The sequence below is a fragment of the Phacochoerus africanus genome, chromosome 4 (assembly GCF_016906955.1).
Source record: "Phacochoerus africanus isolate WHEZ1 chromosome 4, ROS_Pafr_v1, whole genome shotgun sequence".
In the NCBI taxonomy this organism is placed as follows: domain Eukaryota; kingdom Metazoa; phylum Chordata; class Mammalia; order Artiodactyla; family Suidae; genus Phacochoerus; species Phacochoerus africanus.
Genome location: NC_062547.1, coordinates 15,173,361 through 15,193,723, shown reverse-complemented (window position 1 = coordinate 15,193,723; position 20,363 = coordinate 15,173,361). Strand labels below are relative to the sequence as shown.

The 20,363-nt window shown below is 37.1% G+C and overlaps 2 protein-coding genes across 2 annotated transcripts; both read right to left on the bottom strand.

Annotated features, from left to right (window-relative positions):
* Nucleotides 1-6,939: 6,939 nt before the first annotated feature.
* LOC125124466 (olfactory receptor 140-like) lies at nucleotides 6,940-7,884 on the bottom strand. Its single transcript, XM_047774577.1, has one exon. It carries the CDS (start codon nucleotides 7,882-7,884, stop codon nucleotides 6,940-6,942), a length of 945 nt encoding a protein of 314 aa, XP_047630533.1.
* Nucleotides 7,885-18,519: 10,635 nt separating this feature from the next.
* On the bottom strand, nucleotides 18,520-19,445 carry LOC125124465 (olfactory receptor 4A47-like). Its single transcript, XM_047774576.1, is given in 2 exon segments — nucleotides 18,520-19,334; nucleotides 19,337-19,445. Coding segments are annotated over 2 exon segments (924 nt in total).
* Between the last annotated feature and the right edge of the window lie 918 nt (nucleotides 19,446-20,363).

Sequence of the window (20,363 nt, the reverse complement as noted above, 5' to 3'; positions counted from 1 at the left end):
ATACACACATTTGAATTTATTTTTATTTTAGAAGCACTTTTCATTTATGAAAATAGCTACAATTAATTGACAACAAAATCTTTGAAGTTAGGCATTGGTTTATTTGAAAAATCCTTTCTGTGGTCAACCGTGGAGAAATCATTCATGTTTTGGTTTTTTTTTTAAATGTACATATTTCTTATAATTCATCTCAGCTTTAAAAGAGGATTCCAGATTCAAGGAACTAAGTGGAAAGCTAAATGTTAATTAGAGAAATTATTTTACAGACGTATTTTACAGTGTGCTTCTGAAGAAAACCCAAACATAAACACTAGTAATTACTGTTAATCTGAAAAATTACCACTGCTTATGGCATATAAACAATAATATTTTCATAAACAGCTATAATCAAATACAAGCATCAAAAGAGTCTATGGATCAATCCAAAGATCACAGGATGTAGATTAAGAATATTTGGTCTCAAAGTGATTTACAGGTCCTATGATCTAATTAGGGATTCTCTTACACCATTTATTTCTATAAATTAAGAAAACAAAATCTTAATTTTATAATGTTGTTTTAACCATTTCAGAACCATTCATAATTTTTACATCAGTTTAAATAAATTAAATTTTATATTCACTTACAACACTTGCCAACAGAATAAGAACTCCAATAACCTTTGATTAGTTGTATCAGTTATGGGTTAAGAGTGTACTGGCAAGAATCTTCTCTCTATTTCATATTCCACAGCATCCTAGATACCAGTTGGCCAAATAGCTTTCTGAGAACCCACCGATTTTATATTTAGACACAGTATATAACCATGTAATTAGAAAGAATTTTTGTTTGTTTGTTTGTATGGTTTTAGGACTGAACCTGCGGCATATAGATGTTCACAGGCTGAGGGCCGAATGTGAGCTGTGGCTGACAGTCTAGGCCATAGCAAGGTGGGATCTGTGCCCCATCTGTGACCTACATACCATTCATGGCAATGCTGGATACTGAAACCACTGAGCAAAGACAGGGATAGAACATGCAACCTCACGGATCCTAGTCCACTTCATAACTGACTGACCCACAAAGAGAACTCCCTGAAAGGAAAATTTTCCATTGCTACAAAATAAGAGAAGTTCTGAGGGAAAGGTCTTTTCTCTGACAACATTGAAACTATTGAAAGAGAATCGGATTTGGTTTTAGAATGATGGAGATCGGAACACTAGCTCTTACTCTGATATTGTGTTATTTAACTTCTTTGAACTTCATTGCTCCACATGTGTGGAACAGGGATAACCATAACATCTTTTAGGTGCTTTTAGTGTTAAGCGAGAGGAATGAAAAGAAATTTAGAGTAACAAGATATGAAAATTTAAAGATCATGATAGAAATAAAATGTTCATTTTGGGCCATTTAATATCTGAAATCATATTCCTAGGTTTATGTGACAGGAATAGGTTTATGAATATACTAGTTGTGTTTTTGCCCTCTGTATTCTTTACTGTATAAGGAACAGGGGGTAACATGGGAGTAACACTAATAGTGAACCCTGCTATGGCTTTATCCATGGGAAAAAGTACAGAATGTCTTCTTATGATGCACAGAATGTCACAGCATCATAAAAATACAGGCACAAAAAACAAGACAAATTGTGCACAGCTGTGCGTCCCAAAGACACACAGGATGAACACACTGGATACCAACAACATTACAAAAGTGATCACAGGGACTACCCCACCATTGCAGCAACCAACACATGAACAAGGTAAGAGTCAGTGCTGGTATCTGTGTTGGGGGAAAATGTCACATATGAAGTGATCCACGATGTCTGAACCACAGCGTGGAAGCCAGGAAGGGACAAGGATCTGTCCAATCAATCACAGAAAACCCACCTCCACCAGGAGGCATCACGTGTCCTGGTTCATGATGGTCATATAGTGCAGAGGTCATGTATCAGACACAGGCCATGACCATAAGGACAGCAATCTACCGAAAGTTTGATTGATTTCCCTGACCATTGCAGACACAGCCAGTTTTGTAGGTATTTGTAAATTCATTATGCATTTCTTATTGAAAAACATGAAGAGTGGTCCATTGCATTTTCCTTTAGACTGATGAATAAGAAATATTGACTGCCATATCAGTAAATGAAGGATATGGCAGCCATCGAGCATTATATTACAGATACCTGGACAGTGAGCTTTGAGGGAACTCAGTATGGAAGCAATGCCCACCACTGCAGCCAGCCCCAGCGGTGCACCCTGAGGAGACACAGGATGAGAGAACCCAGCATACTGGCCCCAGAGAGTTCAGGTGCATACGCAAGGAATGAGTACAAGGAGCTCAGATGCTCCATCTTCCCATACATAGAAAAGGGATTAATTCCTTAATTTGAGATATACTTTTCTTTACTTAACAATAATCTTTTGATTCCAAATATCTGGTCTTTTGTCAAAAAACATCCGTGTATTCTAGCACCTACTCCTTTGTCTCCTCAGAGTAGTCTCTCAGAATTATTTGAAAAGCTGTGTCCTGAACTTTAGACCTCAGTATTATCTACCAAATAAAATATAACTGCATTGCCCTTAGTCCCCTCCCTCACTGCTCTTAGCCCACACAAGAATTGCCCTGTTGCCATGTCCTGTGCAAGTGGCTCCTGGCCACTTTATCCTGCCCCAGAGGTGCCCCACTGTCTGAGAATCCATGTGTATGCAGTGAAACTATTTCTATGGTGGCCTGCCCCTCCTCCTCTGGCCCTCCCCAGCAATGGTGCCTTGCTTCTCCTGGGGGTCCAGACCTCTTCCAAGGTTCCCTCAGCTCCCCAGCCAATGGACACTTCTCCCTAGCCTTTCAAACTGTCTCCACAGAGCCAACCCTAGTCTTCTCCCCAAACAGACTCCAAGCCTGATCTCCCCATCCAGCCCCCTCCTGAGCTTCTCAGGCTGTGGTGTCCAGAGCAGTGGTGCAGATGATCTGTGCAGCTCTTACTCTGCTTTGCCCTCCTCAGTCCAGCTGATGATTTTTCTTTGCAGGGACATTTGGAGGTCCCTCTGTCACAGCTGATCTCCTGATCAGTTAAGTGTCTTTCCCAGGTTTGGACACTTTTCCTCTTTAACTGCTCCCTCAAAATGGTTCTAGTTCTGTCCTGATTCTTTTTCTCTCTCTCTATTTTTTTTTCCTTTGTTCCACCCAGTTATGTGGAGGGTTTCTTGCCCTTTTTAGAGTTTCAAGGGTTTCTGTCAGTGTTCCATAGATGTTCCTTGAGAATTGGTCTACATGAAGCTGGGATTTTTCGATGTGTTTGTGGGTGAAGGTGAGCACCATGTCTCAGTCCTCTAACCTTTTGATTCTCTTCTTATGTGGGTTTCTGTGCCCTCAATGATCTGTATTTGTTTTTTTTTTTTAAATTTTGATTTGTTTATTGACAATTTGGTTGACAAACAGGTATTGTTTGCCCAGTGACATGTGATCTTGTTTGCTTTAAAAACTTTTGGATATTTGTAAAAGTTTCTGAAATCTCAATATCTAACTTAAGTTCTTTTAGCCTCCACCAACCTCTAGGGTACTTCACAGGAACACTGAGACATCTCAGAGGGGAGTATTAAACTAATTAGGCTGCTATGGAATGGTAAATTACTTGAGTAACACTGTCAAGTGATTGGGGATAAATATTTGTTATGCTGTATAGATAAACATGTTTATCATAGATATTCAATGATGTATGTAAAAGTCCTAAGATGTGACATGCCCTGATATAATGATATTAGTCATAATCCTTGTTACTATCTTATAATGTAACATATCACAGAAATATCCCACTTTCATACCAATTACATTGTATTTAAATGCTTAACCATGCCATTTCAAGTTTTTTCCTTTACAGGCAATCTTTATTTTACATTAATGCTCTCATAAAATGAAGATCTTTAAGAAAATGCATAAAGGGAACTTTTTGAGAAATTCAAGTTTCTGATAGCCTTTATTTACATAATATCACTGCACTGAATAACATATGGCAAAATTCTAATGGAAAACCTGAAGACTTCATCCAGATAAATATTGTTTAATTACAGGGGACTGAAGGAACTCATAAATATCAATTATAGCTTTCTGGCATTTTTAGGGAAATACACTGGACTTTGGTATTTCTTTTCCTAAAAAGGTTTCCTTCTATGCTATGACATAGAACCAGTTGATAAAGTAAACCTATGTGAACAAAGATGAACCATCTTATTTCTCTCTAGCTGATCTGTCCAGAATGTGGCTTCTCCAGTTACGCATCCAGTGGATTTGATGGTTTATTGCTACCAGATTATAAATCATTACATTAATCATTAATTTAATTTCATTGCTTTTCAAATTGTTTTGCTTTGTGTTTCTCTGCTGTGCTATGACCTAGGCAATATTGCTAGCTATATGATTATATCCTGTCTATTTTATAAGATGTTTTCTCTTACCTAAATGAATGTGTATCCAAGACTCCAATAAAACTGAACATTTCTGAACATCTTGACTAAATAGATCACATTTATGCCTCTTAGGAATGGTTGTAATGGTGTGATTCTAGGTATGAGAGAGAGGAAGAAGGGAAGATATTTCCTGCATCAGTTGGACTGGTAAGACAAGGATCCAGAAAATTGTAGATTCTCAGCAGGGCCTAACCCATAAATTATCCCTGGGCATGGCACACCAACAGTATCTGTTTCACCTGATCTGGGATGAATTTCCTAGTGACACAGGACATAAACTGTTCATGAAATGTCTGCCAGGTATTGGTTGAGTTTTGGGCCCAAAGGGAGGGACTGTGAATTAAAATATAGCAGGCCATGTGAGTAAACAAAGGATGTGACAGCCCTCAAGCCCCCACATTACAGCCACCTTGAAGGAAAGCCCTGAGAATGGAGACAAAAAGTACCTGCCATGTAGCAGTCACCTGCTGTAGAGATACTGGATGGGGCACCCTGAGGAGATTCAGGATGAGGAAGCACAGGACACTGACCCAGAGAGCTGAGGTGCCTATCCGAGGAATGATTTCAGGGAGCCCGGACCCCTGCATCTTCCCAAACAGGGAAATGTCCTAAGTTCCTTAGATAGGGGGTTTTCTTTTATTAATGATTATCTTGATGTTCCGACTCCCCACTCCTTTTGTGCAAAAACTCCTGTATGTTCAGGTTCTCCCTTTGCCTCTTCATAACACTTTCTCTAAATTGTCTCAGATGCACTATCCCAGGCTTGAGTCCTCAGAATGCCCACCAAATAAAACATCACTCAAATTTTAGGGTTTTTTTTTTTTTTAATTGATACTAGCAGCACTTGTTGAAGAGACTCTTTCCCTATTGTATATTCTTACCTCCTTGGAGATTGTCACGCTCAACCTAGTAAACTTATTCTCCCCAGTACCATTCTGGGGCATTGATGTAAGGTCAAATTATGGAAGAAATAGCTCAAGTTGACCACTGACTACGAAAAGTGATTTTCTGAGATGTAATGTGAGTTGGAGTGTAGTAAACAGAGATGCATGGATTAACGGAGATGTAATAATGTAAAATCACCAGCTATTCTCCACACACTAAGAAGCACATTGCAGGTATACCCCACTTTCTGAAGGTTCACATTTGCAACGTTGATTTTATGAATGTATATGTTAGTGTATATTTTCACTTGTGAGAAAGAAATCTTAAGGGGATTTTTACCTTTACTAAAAAAAAAAAATAGTAATAACTTTTACCATAATAGCATTTGTCTTTTGTAAACATGAAGTGGCATAACTTGAACATTCAAAGAGAGGAAAATACTTAACAGTGATGAAATATCTTGCTACACATGAGATAATTCTACACCATATGGCTGATAACTCACTGAAGTTCAAAGTGATTTATGAATAGTAGAGATAATGTTGTTATCTATAGAATTTAAATATATCACAGATAATTATGTTTCATTATAATGTAAATAGGTTTGAATTCTAATGACTTTGGTTGCAATTTTGTAGCTGAAACTTTGAAAGGAAGTTGCATTCCAGTGTAATATTTCCCAGCACACTTTATGGAGGAACTATGTGTGTTGTGACAGGCAAGTAAATTAATAAAGCTCTTCTGGCTTTAATTTGCTTTTCTATAAAATGGGGATGCTAATGATGGAACTACCATTTTTTACAAGAGTAAATCAGCAGAGGAGAATATGTGCTATAGTCAATAAAGTATTAATTAATTAATATAAATATATGTATCAGCTCTACAAAGCTGTAGTTTTGGAATAAAATCATATGCCTTCTTGTTCAAATTTGATAAAAGATATTGATTTTGTTTTGAATGACTCAAGTCATGGTATGGAAAATGAAAACATTTCTTTTGTATTCAAAGCTGTAAGCCATAGAATATTTTAAAAATGGAGCAAATACAGAGCAATGTCAAATTTGGGGGCTTATATTTTATGTCAAGTAAAGAAAGAAATTGTGAATTATTCATTCCACTTTTATGAGAGACTCTTTTTTCACTTTTGGTAAATTCATATTATGAAAAACCAGCTGTGATTGCTTTTGCAACTGTCCCTTTTCTATGCACATACTAAGAATTTCTATCCTTTGTTTTAATGTAGGCTCAGCAATAATGGAAGAAGTTCTAAGACCAAGGTGCTCTGGAAAAGCAATTTCATGCAAGTAACAAAAATGAAGAATTTCATAAAGGAGTAGAAGACTCTGGAGTAAAACATACTCTATACTCATAAAACTAGGGTTATACAGTTGTTTATCCATTGTCAATTCTGAAGTTATGAACATGAATATTGAAGCCTTGCCTAGAGATTAAATGTTATCAAATGTCTAATAAATGCCTAGCCACTGTTAAATAATCAACAAATATTAGTTTTGGTCTTTATTTCTGTCACCAATCCACAAGATTTCTTAGTTTTCTTTCACAATTTACAACAGATATCAACCTCCTTATGTACATAAATTGTCAATTTCTAGGCACCAGGCACAACCCAAGTTACTCTCCTCTTCAACAAACCCTTCATAGCATTCTTCACCTCCGTGTTTCTCACTGTATAAATGATAGGATTTAACATGGGAGTGAAGGTTCCATAGAACAAACTCACCAACTTATCCACGGGATAGGTGGCCAGAGGACGTACATAGATGAAGATACAAGGGACGAAAAAGAGTACCACTACTGTAAAGTGGGAGCCACAGGTGGAGAGGGCTTTGCATCTTCCTTCAGAGCCATGGGATTTCAGGGAGTTCAGAATGACCATGTAGGAGATGAGGAGCATGAAAAAAATGAGCAAGCACATGCCCCCACTGTTAGCTGATATCACTATTGCACGCCAGTAGGTGTCAGTGCAGGCAATTTTCAGCAGTGAGAAGAATTCACACATGAAGTGGTCAATGACTTTGGGACCACAGAAGGGCAAGTCAAATACAAAGAGAATTTGCACGGTGGCATGGAGTATCCCCCCAACCCAGGCCACCACAACCAGGAGCTGGCAGAGCCCATGGCGCATGATGGTCGTGTAGTGCAGAGGCTTGCAGATGGCCACATAGCGGTCATAAGCCATGGCAATGAGCACAATGATCTCTGCTCCTCCCAGAAAGTGTTCCAAAAAGAGCTGAGTCAGGCAGCCACCCCAGGAGATGGTTGTCCTCTGATAGGGCAGGTCAATGGTAATTTTGGGGGTAGTGACTGAGGAAAAGGTGGCATCTGTGACAGCCAAGTAAGTGAGAAAGAAGTACATGGGAGCTGAAAGCGTGGGGCTGAGGGAGATGGTAATGACAATGGACAGATTTGCCAGCAAGGTAACCAGGAAAATGAACAAAAAAACCACGAAGAGTATTTTCCGCAAGTGTGGATTCTGTGTGAGTCCCAAGAGAACAAATTCGGTCACATTGTTGGAAGATGTGGGGAGATCCATTCAACTAAGGACCACCTTCCAGGTCCCTGAATTTTCTGCAAAGGAATAAAGAATGATACCTTTTAGTCAGAAAATAACTGTAGTCTCAATTTCTCAGAACTAAACAGAGTAGTCACTGTCAGTGAAGGGCATGTTCTTGGCAGTCATCCCCCAGTTCTTTTTTAAAATATTTCTTACTTTCTTCATGATGACTTACATCTCCTCAGACACCTCATACCTGTCACACGTGAAACATCTACAGGGCAACATCAGGTGGTTATTTACTGAGAAAACACTGTGCTATTGCATGAGATCTGGGTTTTTCTCTTGATTCCAACTTCAAGTGACTTTGTAAGTCACCCCAGTGTCCCATGATTCTGGGCCCACCTCTGTGTTTGTGAACTTACACATTGTAATTCTCAGATATATCTTGTGAGCTGAGAGGTCCCTCATACAGGTAAGAATTATTCTCTCAAGAGAATTAACAGGAGTTCCCGTCGTGGCGCAGTGGTTAACGAATCCGACTAGGAACCATGAGGTTGTGGGTTCGGTCCCTGCCCTTGCTCAGTGGGTTAACGATTCGGCGTTGCCGTGAGCTGTGGTGTAGATTGCAGACGCGGCTCGGATCCTGCGTTGCTGTGGCTCTGGCGTAGGCCGGTGGCTACAGCTCCGATTCGACCCCTAGCCTGGGAACCTCCATATGCCGCGGGAGCAGCCCAAGAAATAGCAAAAAAAAAAAAAAAAAAAAGAGAGAATTAACAACTGAACCCTCAACTTTAAAATGTGGAAAGAAAGGCACTGTCAGTAAATATCTGCCATAAACAGCCAGTTTAGGGAGATGTACATGTTGTTGGCAACACCCTCCCTGGTACCCACCCAAACACATGTGCTCTTTTCAACTGTTTCTTCACTTACCATAGTGCCTGTCATAATGTCTACATCATCTGGAACCTGTTAGATGTTAAGTAATTGCTTATAAGCTGCCACTCTCCATGGTGAGAATATGCATGCTTCTCCAGACCATAAACCTGGGAGGAATTAGAGTGTTTTCATCCCCATACTCTGTTTAGCATTACCCTTTACTTTAAGAAAATCATAAATAAACATTTGAAAAGAAGTGGCATTCTAGTTTTTTTCTGACACATTTTAAAAGGTAAGTGTGAAAATACTAATTACCTCTAGGTAAGGGAGTTTTACTGGGTCATTGTTCTTTCAAGATAGTATTATATTTAGTAATCAATATGTTTACTTTTTTAATTCTGTGCCACATACAACTTTATGTAGTCATATTCAGTAAACTTACCACTTTCATAGATCTGGATGAAAAGATAAGAAACCTCTGACATACGTGTTCAATATGCAAGGATCTATCAAGCAAAGGAAATCCTTATTTTCAAAGTTCTAAAAATAAAAATTAATGAAAAGCAAAAAGAAACATTTTACTGGGTAAGATAGATAAGGCACTATGCATATATACATATATACATGTATACACAAACATATAAAGCCTTTTAATTATAATAAGTGCCTACTACATGTTCAGTCATTATACAAATATTTAAAGGACTCTTACTATGTATATGAATGTATGTTTGTTTACATAAAGTCATGAAGATTCTCCCTGTTAAATGCACTTAATACCTGAAATTTAATCATGAAATAGCAGTAAGTCATCCCTCCATGATATGAATGACTTTCCCACTCCTTTATATTTCTGCTACATGCATTCTCATGCCTACTTCTCCCATCTTTCCATAGTATACTTCCTCTATCATTCCTGGTTACAGGATACTGTGTTACTAATAGATTGAGAAATTTTGGGAACATAGATTTCCCAATGAAAAGGAGATATAAAAAAATGTATTCCTGCAAAAACATGTTTTTTTTTCTTTCAAAGATAATTGTGTAAAGAACTTTTTTTTTAATTTTCAAAGATGAAAATTGTATACATACATGGAAACAAAGTTCATCAACCTCATTGGATTACTTTTTTTCTTACTTTGACTCCCCCAAATTTTCATAGAAAAGTGTAGTGTTTAAAATAAGAATTTAGATATAATTCCTGAAAGTCATTTAGAAGTAATTATGAAGAAATAAATTTCACTGCTGCTTTTTTCTTTGACTCCACAATACTCTTTCTAGGAATAAACCCTGAAGGAGAAAAATCATTATTTAATATATGTTAATACAATTATTAAGAGCTGTGGAAAATTTAGAGATGATATGGAATATTCAACATTAGAGAAATGGATTATTAAAATACAGTGTATCTCTTTGCTTAATGCATACTTTTTAACAAGAGTGTTTTTTAAAAAGATGTGCGATATCATAGGTACATTCTTTTTTTTTTGGTCTTTTTGCCTTTTCTAGGGCCACTCCCTCGGCATATGGAGGTTCCCAGGCTAGGGGTGGAATTGGAGCTGCAGCCACCGGCCTACACCAGAGCCACAGCAATGCTGGATCCGAGCCATGTCTGCAACCTACACCACAGCTCAAGGCAATGCCGGATCCTTAACCCACTGAGCAAGGCCAGGGATCCAACCCGCAACCTCATGGTTTCTAGTTGGAATCGTTAACCAATGAGCCACAACGGGAACTCCAGGTACATACTTAAGTTGTACTGTAAAGTGGAGAAAATTTTGGACACAAATTTAAATTGTATAATTATTCTACAAAATTTAATTCCAACTAATTTTATTCTTTGTCTAATGAATTTAAATATATATGACAGAGAAAAGTCAACTATTTTTACTTCTCATTTCATAGTCTTGTTCTTGCATCTTTCTTCATGCTAAAGAGATAAGGGATTTAAAGCTCAGACTGGTGAGCATGAGAAGTGATTTTATAAATTTGTAAGATGCATTTAAACTCAAGAGTCTATGATTATATGATTTCCTGGAAAAAAACTCACCTATGAATTTGTCTGACATGTCTCCACAGAAAGGGCCCCCAGCAGCTGTTGGTTCACCAAGAAAAAAGTTATAAGATTAAAAACGATAATGACCATAAGTGTCTCTGTTGATTTATAAATAGTACCTTTGCATAAGGCCTTTCTCTCGAGCCTTAAAAGGACTACCATATATTCTTTTTGTAGGCAAATGCTGTGAAGTTTCTTAACTGTGGCTAATTGGACCTCAGGGCTATTTCACCACCATTAGCGGATCATGCAAACAATTCAATTATTTCACATAACTGAAATGCAGAACTTTTATTCTATTCATTTTTTATTGTGAATTATTCCATAGGTCTATAAGAGGACAAAATAATATGAGAAAAAAAAAAACAGCAAGTGAATCACATCTGAAATTTGGCCTTTGATAAGAAGTATACATAATATGGAAACTTAATATTGACTAATGTATAAATTAAACACTTAGGGAGGTCACTATCTGATTTTAATTTTTTCATTATGCATATTTTCTTCTTTTAACAGCTGCACCCATAGTATATGGAAGTTCCAGGCCAGGGGTTGAATCAGAGAAGCAGTTGCTGGTCTACGCCATAGCCCTCAGCAACATGAGACACTTAACCCCCCAAAGAGGTCAAACCTGCATCCTCACGGACAATGTTGGGTTCTTAACCCATTGAGCCACTAAAGGATTCCCAATATTTTATTTTTAATTTCCTAACATTAAGTTCATCATAATATTTAAATATCATTTTCTGGTGTACACTAGGTGGTCATTATGAACCCTATTATAATATTGGCACTTCACACCAATTAAAAATTACACTACATCTTCAAAGTAACTTTCCTGTGCCAGTTCTGGAACTAGATGTACAAGATAATGATGGAAAGAATTCCATTTTTAAATTATATTCAAAGATGGAGTTCCCGTCTTGTCACAGCGGAAATGAATCTGACCAGGAACCATGAGGTTGTGGGTTGGATTCCTGGCCTTGCTTGGTGGGTTAAGGATCTGGTGTTGCCATGAGTTATGGTGTAAGTCACAGACACGGCTAGGATCTAGTGTTGCTGTGGCTGTGGTGTAGACTGGCAACAACAGCTCCAATTAGACCCCTAGCCTGGGAATCTCCATATGCCATGGGTGTGGCCCTAAAAAAAATATATATATATATTCAAAGATGGTAAAATGCCTTTATAAGTATTTTAAATTTAATCTCAAATTATACTTATGGAAAATAAAAATGGGCAATAATATTCACAATTTATAAATAGAAAATACAACACGTGGGATAAGAGCACCATTGTCCAAGGGGAAAAAGAAGCTAGGTCAGTAATCCCAGACCAAGTTTCTTATCTTCAAAAGTTGTTTTACCAGTAAAGAGTCATGATACTTGTATAGTGCCACCAATTATAAGGCCTAAAACAATCTATGATAAAGAAACAAATACCAATATTTGAAATTATATTGTAAGTAAATATAATTCAGTTCAACTCAGGAATATTCCTATATAGAAACTCACTTACTCACCATATTCAAATATGCTGGCATTAATAAGAAGAAAAATAAATTGAACATAACTCTGGATGGGCTCCAGAGAATGTAGTCACTGTGAGAAGCATGTGTCATGAAGGAAAATTGTTTTTTTTGTTTTTTTTTTTTGTCTTTTTTGTTGTTGTTTCTTGGGCCGCTCCCGCGTCATATGGAGGTTCCCAGGCTAGGGGTTGAATCGGAGCTGTAGCCACCGGCCTACGCCAGAGCCACAGCAACGCGGGATCCGAGCTGTGTCTGCAACCTACACCACAGCTCACGGCAACGCCGGATCGTTAACCCACTGAGCAAGGGCAGGGACCAAACCCGCAACCTCATGGTTCCTAGTCGGGTTCGTTAATCACTGCGCCACGACGGGAACTCCAGGAAAATTGTTTAAGAATGCTATTACAGGAGTTCTCATTGTGGCTCAGTGGTTAACAAATCTGACTAGGAACCATGAGGTTGTGGGTTTGATCCCTGGCCTCACTCAGTGGGTTAAGGATCCTGCGTTGCTGTGAGCTGTGGTGTAGGTCGCAGACCTGACTTGGATCTGGCATTCCTGTGGCTCTGGTGTAGGCCGGCAGAACAGCTCTGATTAGACCCCCTAGCCTGGGAACCTCCATATGCCATGAGTGAGGCCCTAGAAAAGGGGAAAAAAACCCCACCATTACAGGCTTCAACCTAGTGTGATTAAGCACTCCAATATTTTAGTGCCAAAATAATATTTATGATGGTAGACGACAATGACAGCTTGAATGAGGATTTGAAATTATCTAATAAGTTATAAGGAATGTGGATTTAACTCTCAAATTTGTCTCTCAACTCTGGAATGAAAGCCACAGTCCACAGAATTAGCATGTGCTGAAAAAGTCATAATTTCCAACCTCATGAAAAATTGAAATCATTCATTCAGTGGTGATCCAGTTTCTACTTAAAAAGCTAAGTGCAGGGTATAGAGCTTGTTTTAGAACTCTTACATCCATCTATTTTAGCCTTAAGCCCTAAAGTAGCATGGAATGGAAAACAAGTTTAGATCTAAATTAGAGACACTTGTCCATGAAAACAATTTTGCACAAGAGGAGTTCCTGGAGCAGTACCAGAAAAGGCTGTTTCCACACTACAAATGCAAGGACATAGTGGTTTAAAACCCTAAAGGGACAGCAACACAGGATCTCACAGTTGCAGGGTAAACCAAAAAGACATCAGGAGTAATTGTATATGGATCTTAGCACAATTGATCAGAAATGAATTGAGGTATGGTATGATATTTGGAAGGTTCAGAGACTAACAAAAAAACAGGTACCTGCTACATTGTTCTTATGGGCAGTTTCATTCATTTCAATAGGTAGAGAATCAATCTCGAAATATCAAAGCACTCAGAGCAGAGCTCCCATGGTATTAATCCCTTCCAAAATTGTCTCATCCCATAAGGCCATCCCCTAAGTTGTTTACCAGGAGTGAGAGATGGAATGTGGTATCAAAACTCTTCCAATTTTACCTATAATTGAAGTAAAAGCAAAGAGAACAATGTTATGGCAATAAACACATTGGCTTGGGCAGAATCACAGAACTTGGAAACGCCTTCCAATTTACCTAAGTAAATGACTTTTGTAGAAGTAGGGCAATTTGTCCAAGGTTAAAACAGGAGATGATGGCATAGTGTGAAATAAAATTCATGCCTCCTGATCCTTAAGCTAGTGTTTTTCATCAGGTTTTCATAACCACTGCATGCTTGGAAATATTGCTATATCCAAGGTCCACTGATTTCTTCAATACAGCATATGGTAGCCATGAAATGAGAACTGTATCTTTCTGTCAAATAGGAAACTATAAACACATACACACACATTTGTATTCATTTTTATTTTAGAAGCAGTCTTCATTTATGAAAAGAGCCAAAATATATTAACAACAAAGTCTTATTATGTTAGATATTTGTTTAGTTGACAAATCCTTTCTTTGGTCAACTGCAGAGTAATGATTCCTTTTTTTTTTTTTTTTTTAATTCACATATTCCTTATAACTCATCTCCTCAGTTTTCAAAGAGGATTCCAGATTCAAGGAACTAAGTGGAGGAGTTCTCTTTTCTCTAACAGCATTGAAACTATTGAAAGAGAATCATTTTGGTTTTAGAAGGATAGAGATACTGATACTGAGTGGGTTATTTGACTTCTTTGAAATTCATTATTCTTCATGTGTGGAATGGGAATAATCACGATATCTTTAAAGTGCTTTTAGTGTCAAGTGAGAGGCATGGGAAGAAATTTGGAGTCATAAAACATGAAAATATAAAGATCATGATGGAAATAAAATTTTCATTATGTGTCATCTATTGTCTGAATTGCATTCCTGTTTAATAACATCCTAGTTGCATCTTGACCTCAGTATTTTTACTATGTAAGGAACAGGGTTTTTCATGGGAGTAAGAATAATAGTGAATACAACTGTGGTTTTATCCATGAGAATGTAGCTTCTCGTCACAGATGCATAAAAATACAGGCACAAAGAACAAGACAAAAGTGTGATGAGAGAGCTACAGGTAGATGGCATTTTTACATCCCTGCAGAGCTGTTAGTCTTCAAGGCATGCAGGATGCTAAAACATTACAAAACTGATCGCAGGGATTACCCCACCATTGCAACAACTAAGAGACCATCAAGGAGTCTGTGTAGGCGATTGTATCAGGGCAAAAATGTCACACATGAAGTGAGCTGTGATGTCTGTACCACAGCATGGAAGCCAGAATGTGACACGGATCTGTCCAACCAAGTTAAGAAAACCCACTTCCAAATGTGTCATTGCTCATGATGGTCACACTGTGCAGAGGTCGACAGATGTCCGCGCAGTGGTTACAGGCCATAACCACAAGGAGAACCATCTACTGAAACCATCATCTTTCAGTAGATATCTCTGAATGTCTCTGGCCATTATAGACAAAGCCAGTTTTGTAGGTATTTGTAAGTTCATTATGCATTCCTGATTGGACAGTATTAAGAGTGGTATATTGCATTTTGCTTTAGACTGGTGAATGAGCAATACTGCCTGCCATATCAGTTAACAATTGATGTGACAGCCACCAAGCACTACATTACAGATGCCTGGACAGTGAGCTTTGAGGGAACTCAAGATGGAAACAATGCCCACCACTGCAGCCAGCCCCAATGGTATACACTGAGGAGACACAGGATGAGAGAACCCAGCATATTGGCCCCAGAGAGCTGAGGTGCATACCCAAGGAATGAGTAAAATGAGCTCTAATGTGGCATTTTCCCCATACATAGAAAAGGGATTAATTCCTTAACTTGAGATATTGAGTTTTCTTTCTTTCTCTTTATTAAGATTAGACACTTGGGAGTTCCTGTTGTGGCAGAGCAGAAATGAATCCAACTAGTAACCACGAGGTTGTGGGTTCAATCCCTGGCCTTTCTCAGTGGGTTAAGGATCTGGCATTGCTGTGAGCTGTGGTGTAGAGCTCAGATGTGGCCCGTATCCTGAGCTGCTGTGGCTGTTGTGTAGGACAGCAGTTACAGCTCTGATTAGACCCCTAGCTCCATATGCCGTGGGGTGTGGCCCTATAAAGCAAATAATAACAATAATAATAATGATGATGATGATTCCTACTAATGACTGAGTTTGATCAGTCTATTCAGGTTCGCGTGGATAGAAACTGTCCATTTTAGATCTTACTATCCTATTTTACTGGTAGGACACTCATACTTAAAGAGATAAAATATAACAAATAGCAGATGCTGGATCTGGAAACTTAACCACAAACTGCTGGCTTTAACATCCATATCCTTCCCACTAGTTCTACAGGGAAAGAAGTGAAAAGTTTTTGAGCAAGAACTTCAGAGCAGGGGTGTCCTTTCTACAATCTCCATCCACCAATAGAGGCTAAAATCTTCTGATTTCTTTGTTCATGTTTGATGTGTCTTGATGAAGGACACAACAAATTACGTAGAAACAAAAGATAACAGACCAATTGCAGGTAAAAATCAGCAACAACCACACCAGTAAGGAAGAGAAACAGTATGTTGAATATATCCGGGGTCTTGAGGTTTTATTAATTACTTTCTATGCTTTGTATAATGTGGCCCAATCTGGAGGGGAATTTTGAAATTGCTAAAGATATAAACCCTTCCTAAAGTAATCTTCCTAACACAAAACATATTGGAACATGTAGACATTTTCATTTATTATAAATTTAATCTGACAACATGAATATGTAAGAACAGACCTAAGTCTGAAAAAGAAGAGGAATGGGGAAATATTAGGCTTGTTGGATTTTAAAATGTATTGTAGATGATTTATAATTACATCTTGCATTAAATTGTTCATGACTGAAGAGAATAGTGGAATAAAATAGAGCCCTGAATTGCATTCAAATATAAATGGAACTTTAAAATACAATAAAGTTAGGATTTCAAATCCATGGTGGAAGGCAATTATGCAACTACAAAAAAAAAGTTGATTCAGAAAACAAAACACAATTTATATTTATCTCCTTATATACAAAAATAAATACTTGATGAATCAAAATTTTCATATATAATGTAAAAGCACAAAAGTGCTAATAATTATCAACTTCTAAAAAGACGTGGAAAAAATTTTGTTAGGGGGAAATGAGCAAAATCTTTTAAGGATGATACAAAAACCAAATAAAATATTCATAAACTGACTAGTTAAATAACAAAAACTATATATCCCAAAAAATCCATATCAGAGAAGAAAGTCAAAATCAGGTCACGACACAGAAAATTAATTAATTAATTAATTAATTAATGAGTTTTTAAAGATTATTTTCTTAGTACACAATTGCTCATAAAAATCAGTATGGAAAAGTCTAGAAATCAAAGAAAATAGGTTAAAAAACATTGATACACGATTCAAAGACAGATACATATAACTTTAAAATGGGAAAGATTGCTTAAATCAATGATGTTTTGAGAATTTCAATTAAAGTATCTAAATGGATTACGATTTGGTTTATGAGTTATATTGCCATAAACAAAAAATGTTTATCCAGCACTGATTGTTGAGAACATGGACAAGCAGATACTCTCAAGGACTGAGAGCAGAAGTGTAGGTACAACCTCATGAATCACGTTTTTGCAATAAATATGAATATCATTATTTAAAATGAATATTTCCTGTGACCCAAAAACACTACTTCTAGTAACTAACATTTCTAGGAACACATAATCCAGAAAGCATATATTTATTGCAGAATTATATGTGATAGTAAAAGACTGGAAATGACATGAAAAGTACTGGACACATTTATTCAGGAATATTATCAGCAAATATTGCATATTATAAGAATACTCAAAAATGTTAGATCTATACAGACTGGTATGGAAAGATCCACAACACGTTGTACAGTAAAACACAAAAGTTTATGTGCAGACATATATACACATACCCGTATGTAAATATGCTTGTATTTAAAAGGATTAGTATTTGAAGAATCTTAAGACACACACTTTTGTGACTACTCTGGGAAAGAACACTGGGAAGCACTAAAAAAGGATGGAAAAGAGGTTTGGTTTGGTTTATTTGGTTTGGTCGCATTTTGTTTTACAGGATGTTTTACTAAGCTTTCAAGCAGCAAATCATTCCAACTCTGAACACATCCTGTGAACATCAATTCAGTTTATAACTTGCCTTTTTGCTTTCTTTCAAATGTGTTTGTTGAACAGAGGTTCTTAATATGGTCAAATTTATCATTCCTTTCTTCTTAATCTTGTTTTGAAATATTGTGAAAGAAGAATTTTCACTCACAATAGAAATTGAATATAGAGACTATTACATATATATTCTATAGATTTATATATAATGAATATAATTAAATATACTTATATAGAGAACTAAATATTTTCACTAGTAAAACAAAAAGAATGGAAAAAATGGCAAGAATATAACTAAAAAAATTAAAGAGTCTCAGAAAAAAAGTTAAAGTGCATAAATTGATTAAAAATCATTGAAACTATAAAAAGTTTATTATTGCATATTTTTAGCAACTCCCACTTTATATGTATCACTCTTTTCTAGGCAATGTGATGAACAAGACACTACATATAGAGGTAGCATTATACCAGAGAAACATTAATAACCCAAACACACAGTTAGTTCTTCATTATAATAAATGTTTTAAAGGAAAGGAATAGGTGAGTCAATTTTAAGGGACTTTTAGTTTCCAAGGAGATGAGCCCAAAAGTCATATGATCCTCTTCGTGTTTCTTCCACAGAGTTTCTTCATAGCATTAGTTAACTCAGAATTTCTTAGACTGTAGATTAATGGGTTCAGCATGGGGGTTATGATTGTATAAAACACACTCAATGATTTGTCAATGGAGAAGGTCTTGGCAGGTCTTGCATACATAAAAATACAGGGGACAAAGAAGAAGACAACCACAGTGATGTGGGAACCACAGGTCTGGAGGGCTTTCTGCCTCCCTTCCTGACTCAGGTTCTTTAGAGAGTGCAAGATGACTCCATAGGAGATGAGTAAGAGCAGAAACACAATACTGCAGATCAAGCCTCCATTAGCCACCACTAAGGTGCCAATGACAGAGGTGTCAGTGCAGGCAAGTTTCAATAAAGGGTACATGTCACAGATAAAGTGATCAATGACATTGGGGCCACAGAATGGGAGCCCATAAATAGTGCCAAGTTGAATGACTGAGTGAAGAAAACCCCCAACCCAGGACACCACCAAGAGTACAATACACACCCACTGCCTCATGATAACCAAATAATGCAAGGGCTTACAAATGGCCACATAGCGGTCATAGGCCATTACCAACAAAAGGAAGACCTCTGATCCACCAAAAAAGTGCCCTGTAAAAAGCTGGATCATACAGGATTGGAATGATATGGTATTTTTCCCAATGAACAAGCTTGAAATCAGTTTGGGAGAAATAGATGAGGAATAAATGACATCCATAAATGATAAGCTAGAAAGAAAAAAGTACATTGGTGAGCCCAGAGTCTTACTGAAAGTGACAGTCACAACAATGAGCGTGTTCCCACCACAGTTGAAATGTAGAAGAGGAAAAACATAACAAAAAGGACTTTCTGTTCATTTGGATTCTGTGTGAGGCTCAGGAGGACAAAGTAAGTCACATTGTTCCTTGGTTCCATCTATTTTTTATAGATACTTATTTCAGATATTAGAAATAGTTTGCCTGAAAATCAAGGAAAAGATATTTGAAAGTATTATAAGCTTAATATTTTTGTTATTAATTCAATTTTTTAAATGCCCATGGAGGATCTATATGTATCAACCTGCCATAGAAATTGGAATTACCATTTTAAAAGTAATAATTTGCATCTACCAACCCCAAACTTCCCATCTATCCCACTTCTCCCTGCTTTCCCTTCGCAACCACAGGTCTGTTCTCTATGTTTATGAGTCTGTTTCTCTTTAGAATGTGTAAGCAATCAGCAGCTACCATATAGCAGAGAGAACTATACCCGGTCTCTTGGGATAGACACGATGGTGGAAGATAATATGAGAAAAAGAAACTCTCTCTCTATATGTGTATGACTGGGCACATATGCTGTACAGCAGATATTGACAGAACACTGTAAATCTACTACACTCTAATAAAAAGTTGGGATTACCATTTTGAATAATCTTATGTATATTTCCATCCTCTCAGTGACATGATGTATAATGATGGGATTATAAAATTTAAGGCCAACTTAACAAATAGCATTATAAACATATTCATTTTGTGCTAAGAAATATTTGAATCAAGCTGGGAGTAGGAAGTGCTTCCCAGAGGAAGCAATGCTTTAGCTGAGTTTAAAGGAGAAGGGAGAAAACAAAAAAGGATAGGAAGAGAATAACATGAGAAGTTGCACCTCATACAAAGTCATAAAAGTGTGATACTGAGGATTCATTTAAGACAATTTACATACTCAAAAGTCAGTAAAAGAAATGTGAAGTAAGGTTAGAGACATAAGGTCACTGTATGGTTGCTCAGACTGCTTATTTAGAACAATAATCATTCTTCCTTATGGTTTCCAATGAGTTGTTCTTCATTCCTTTTGAGA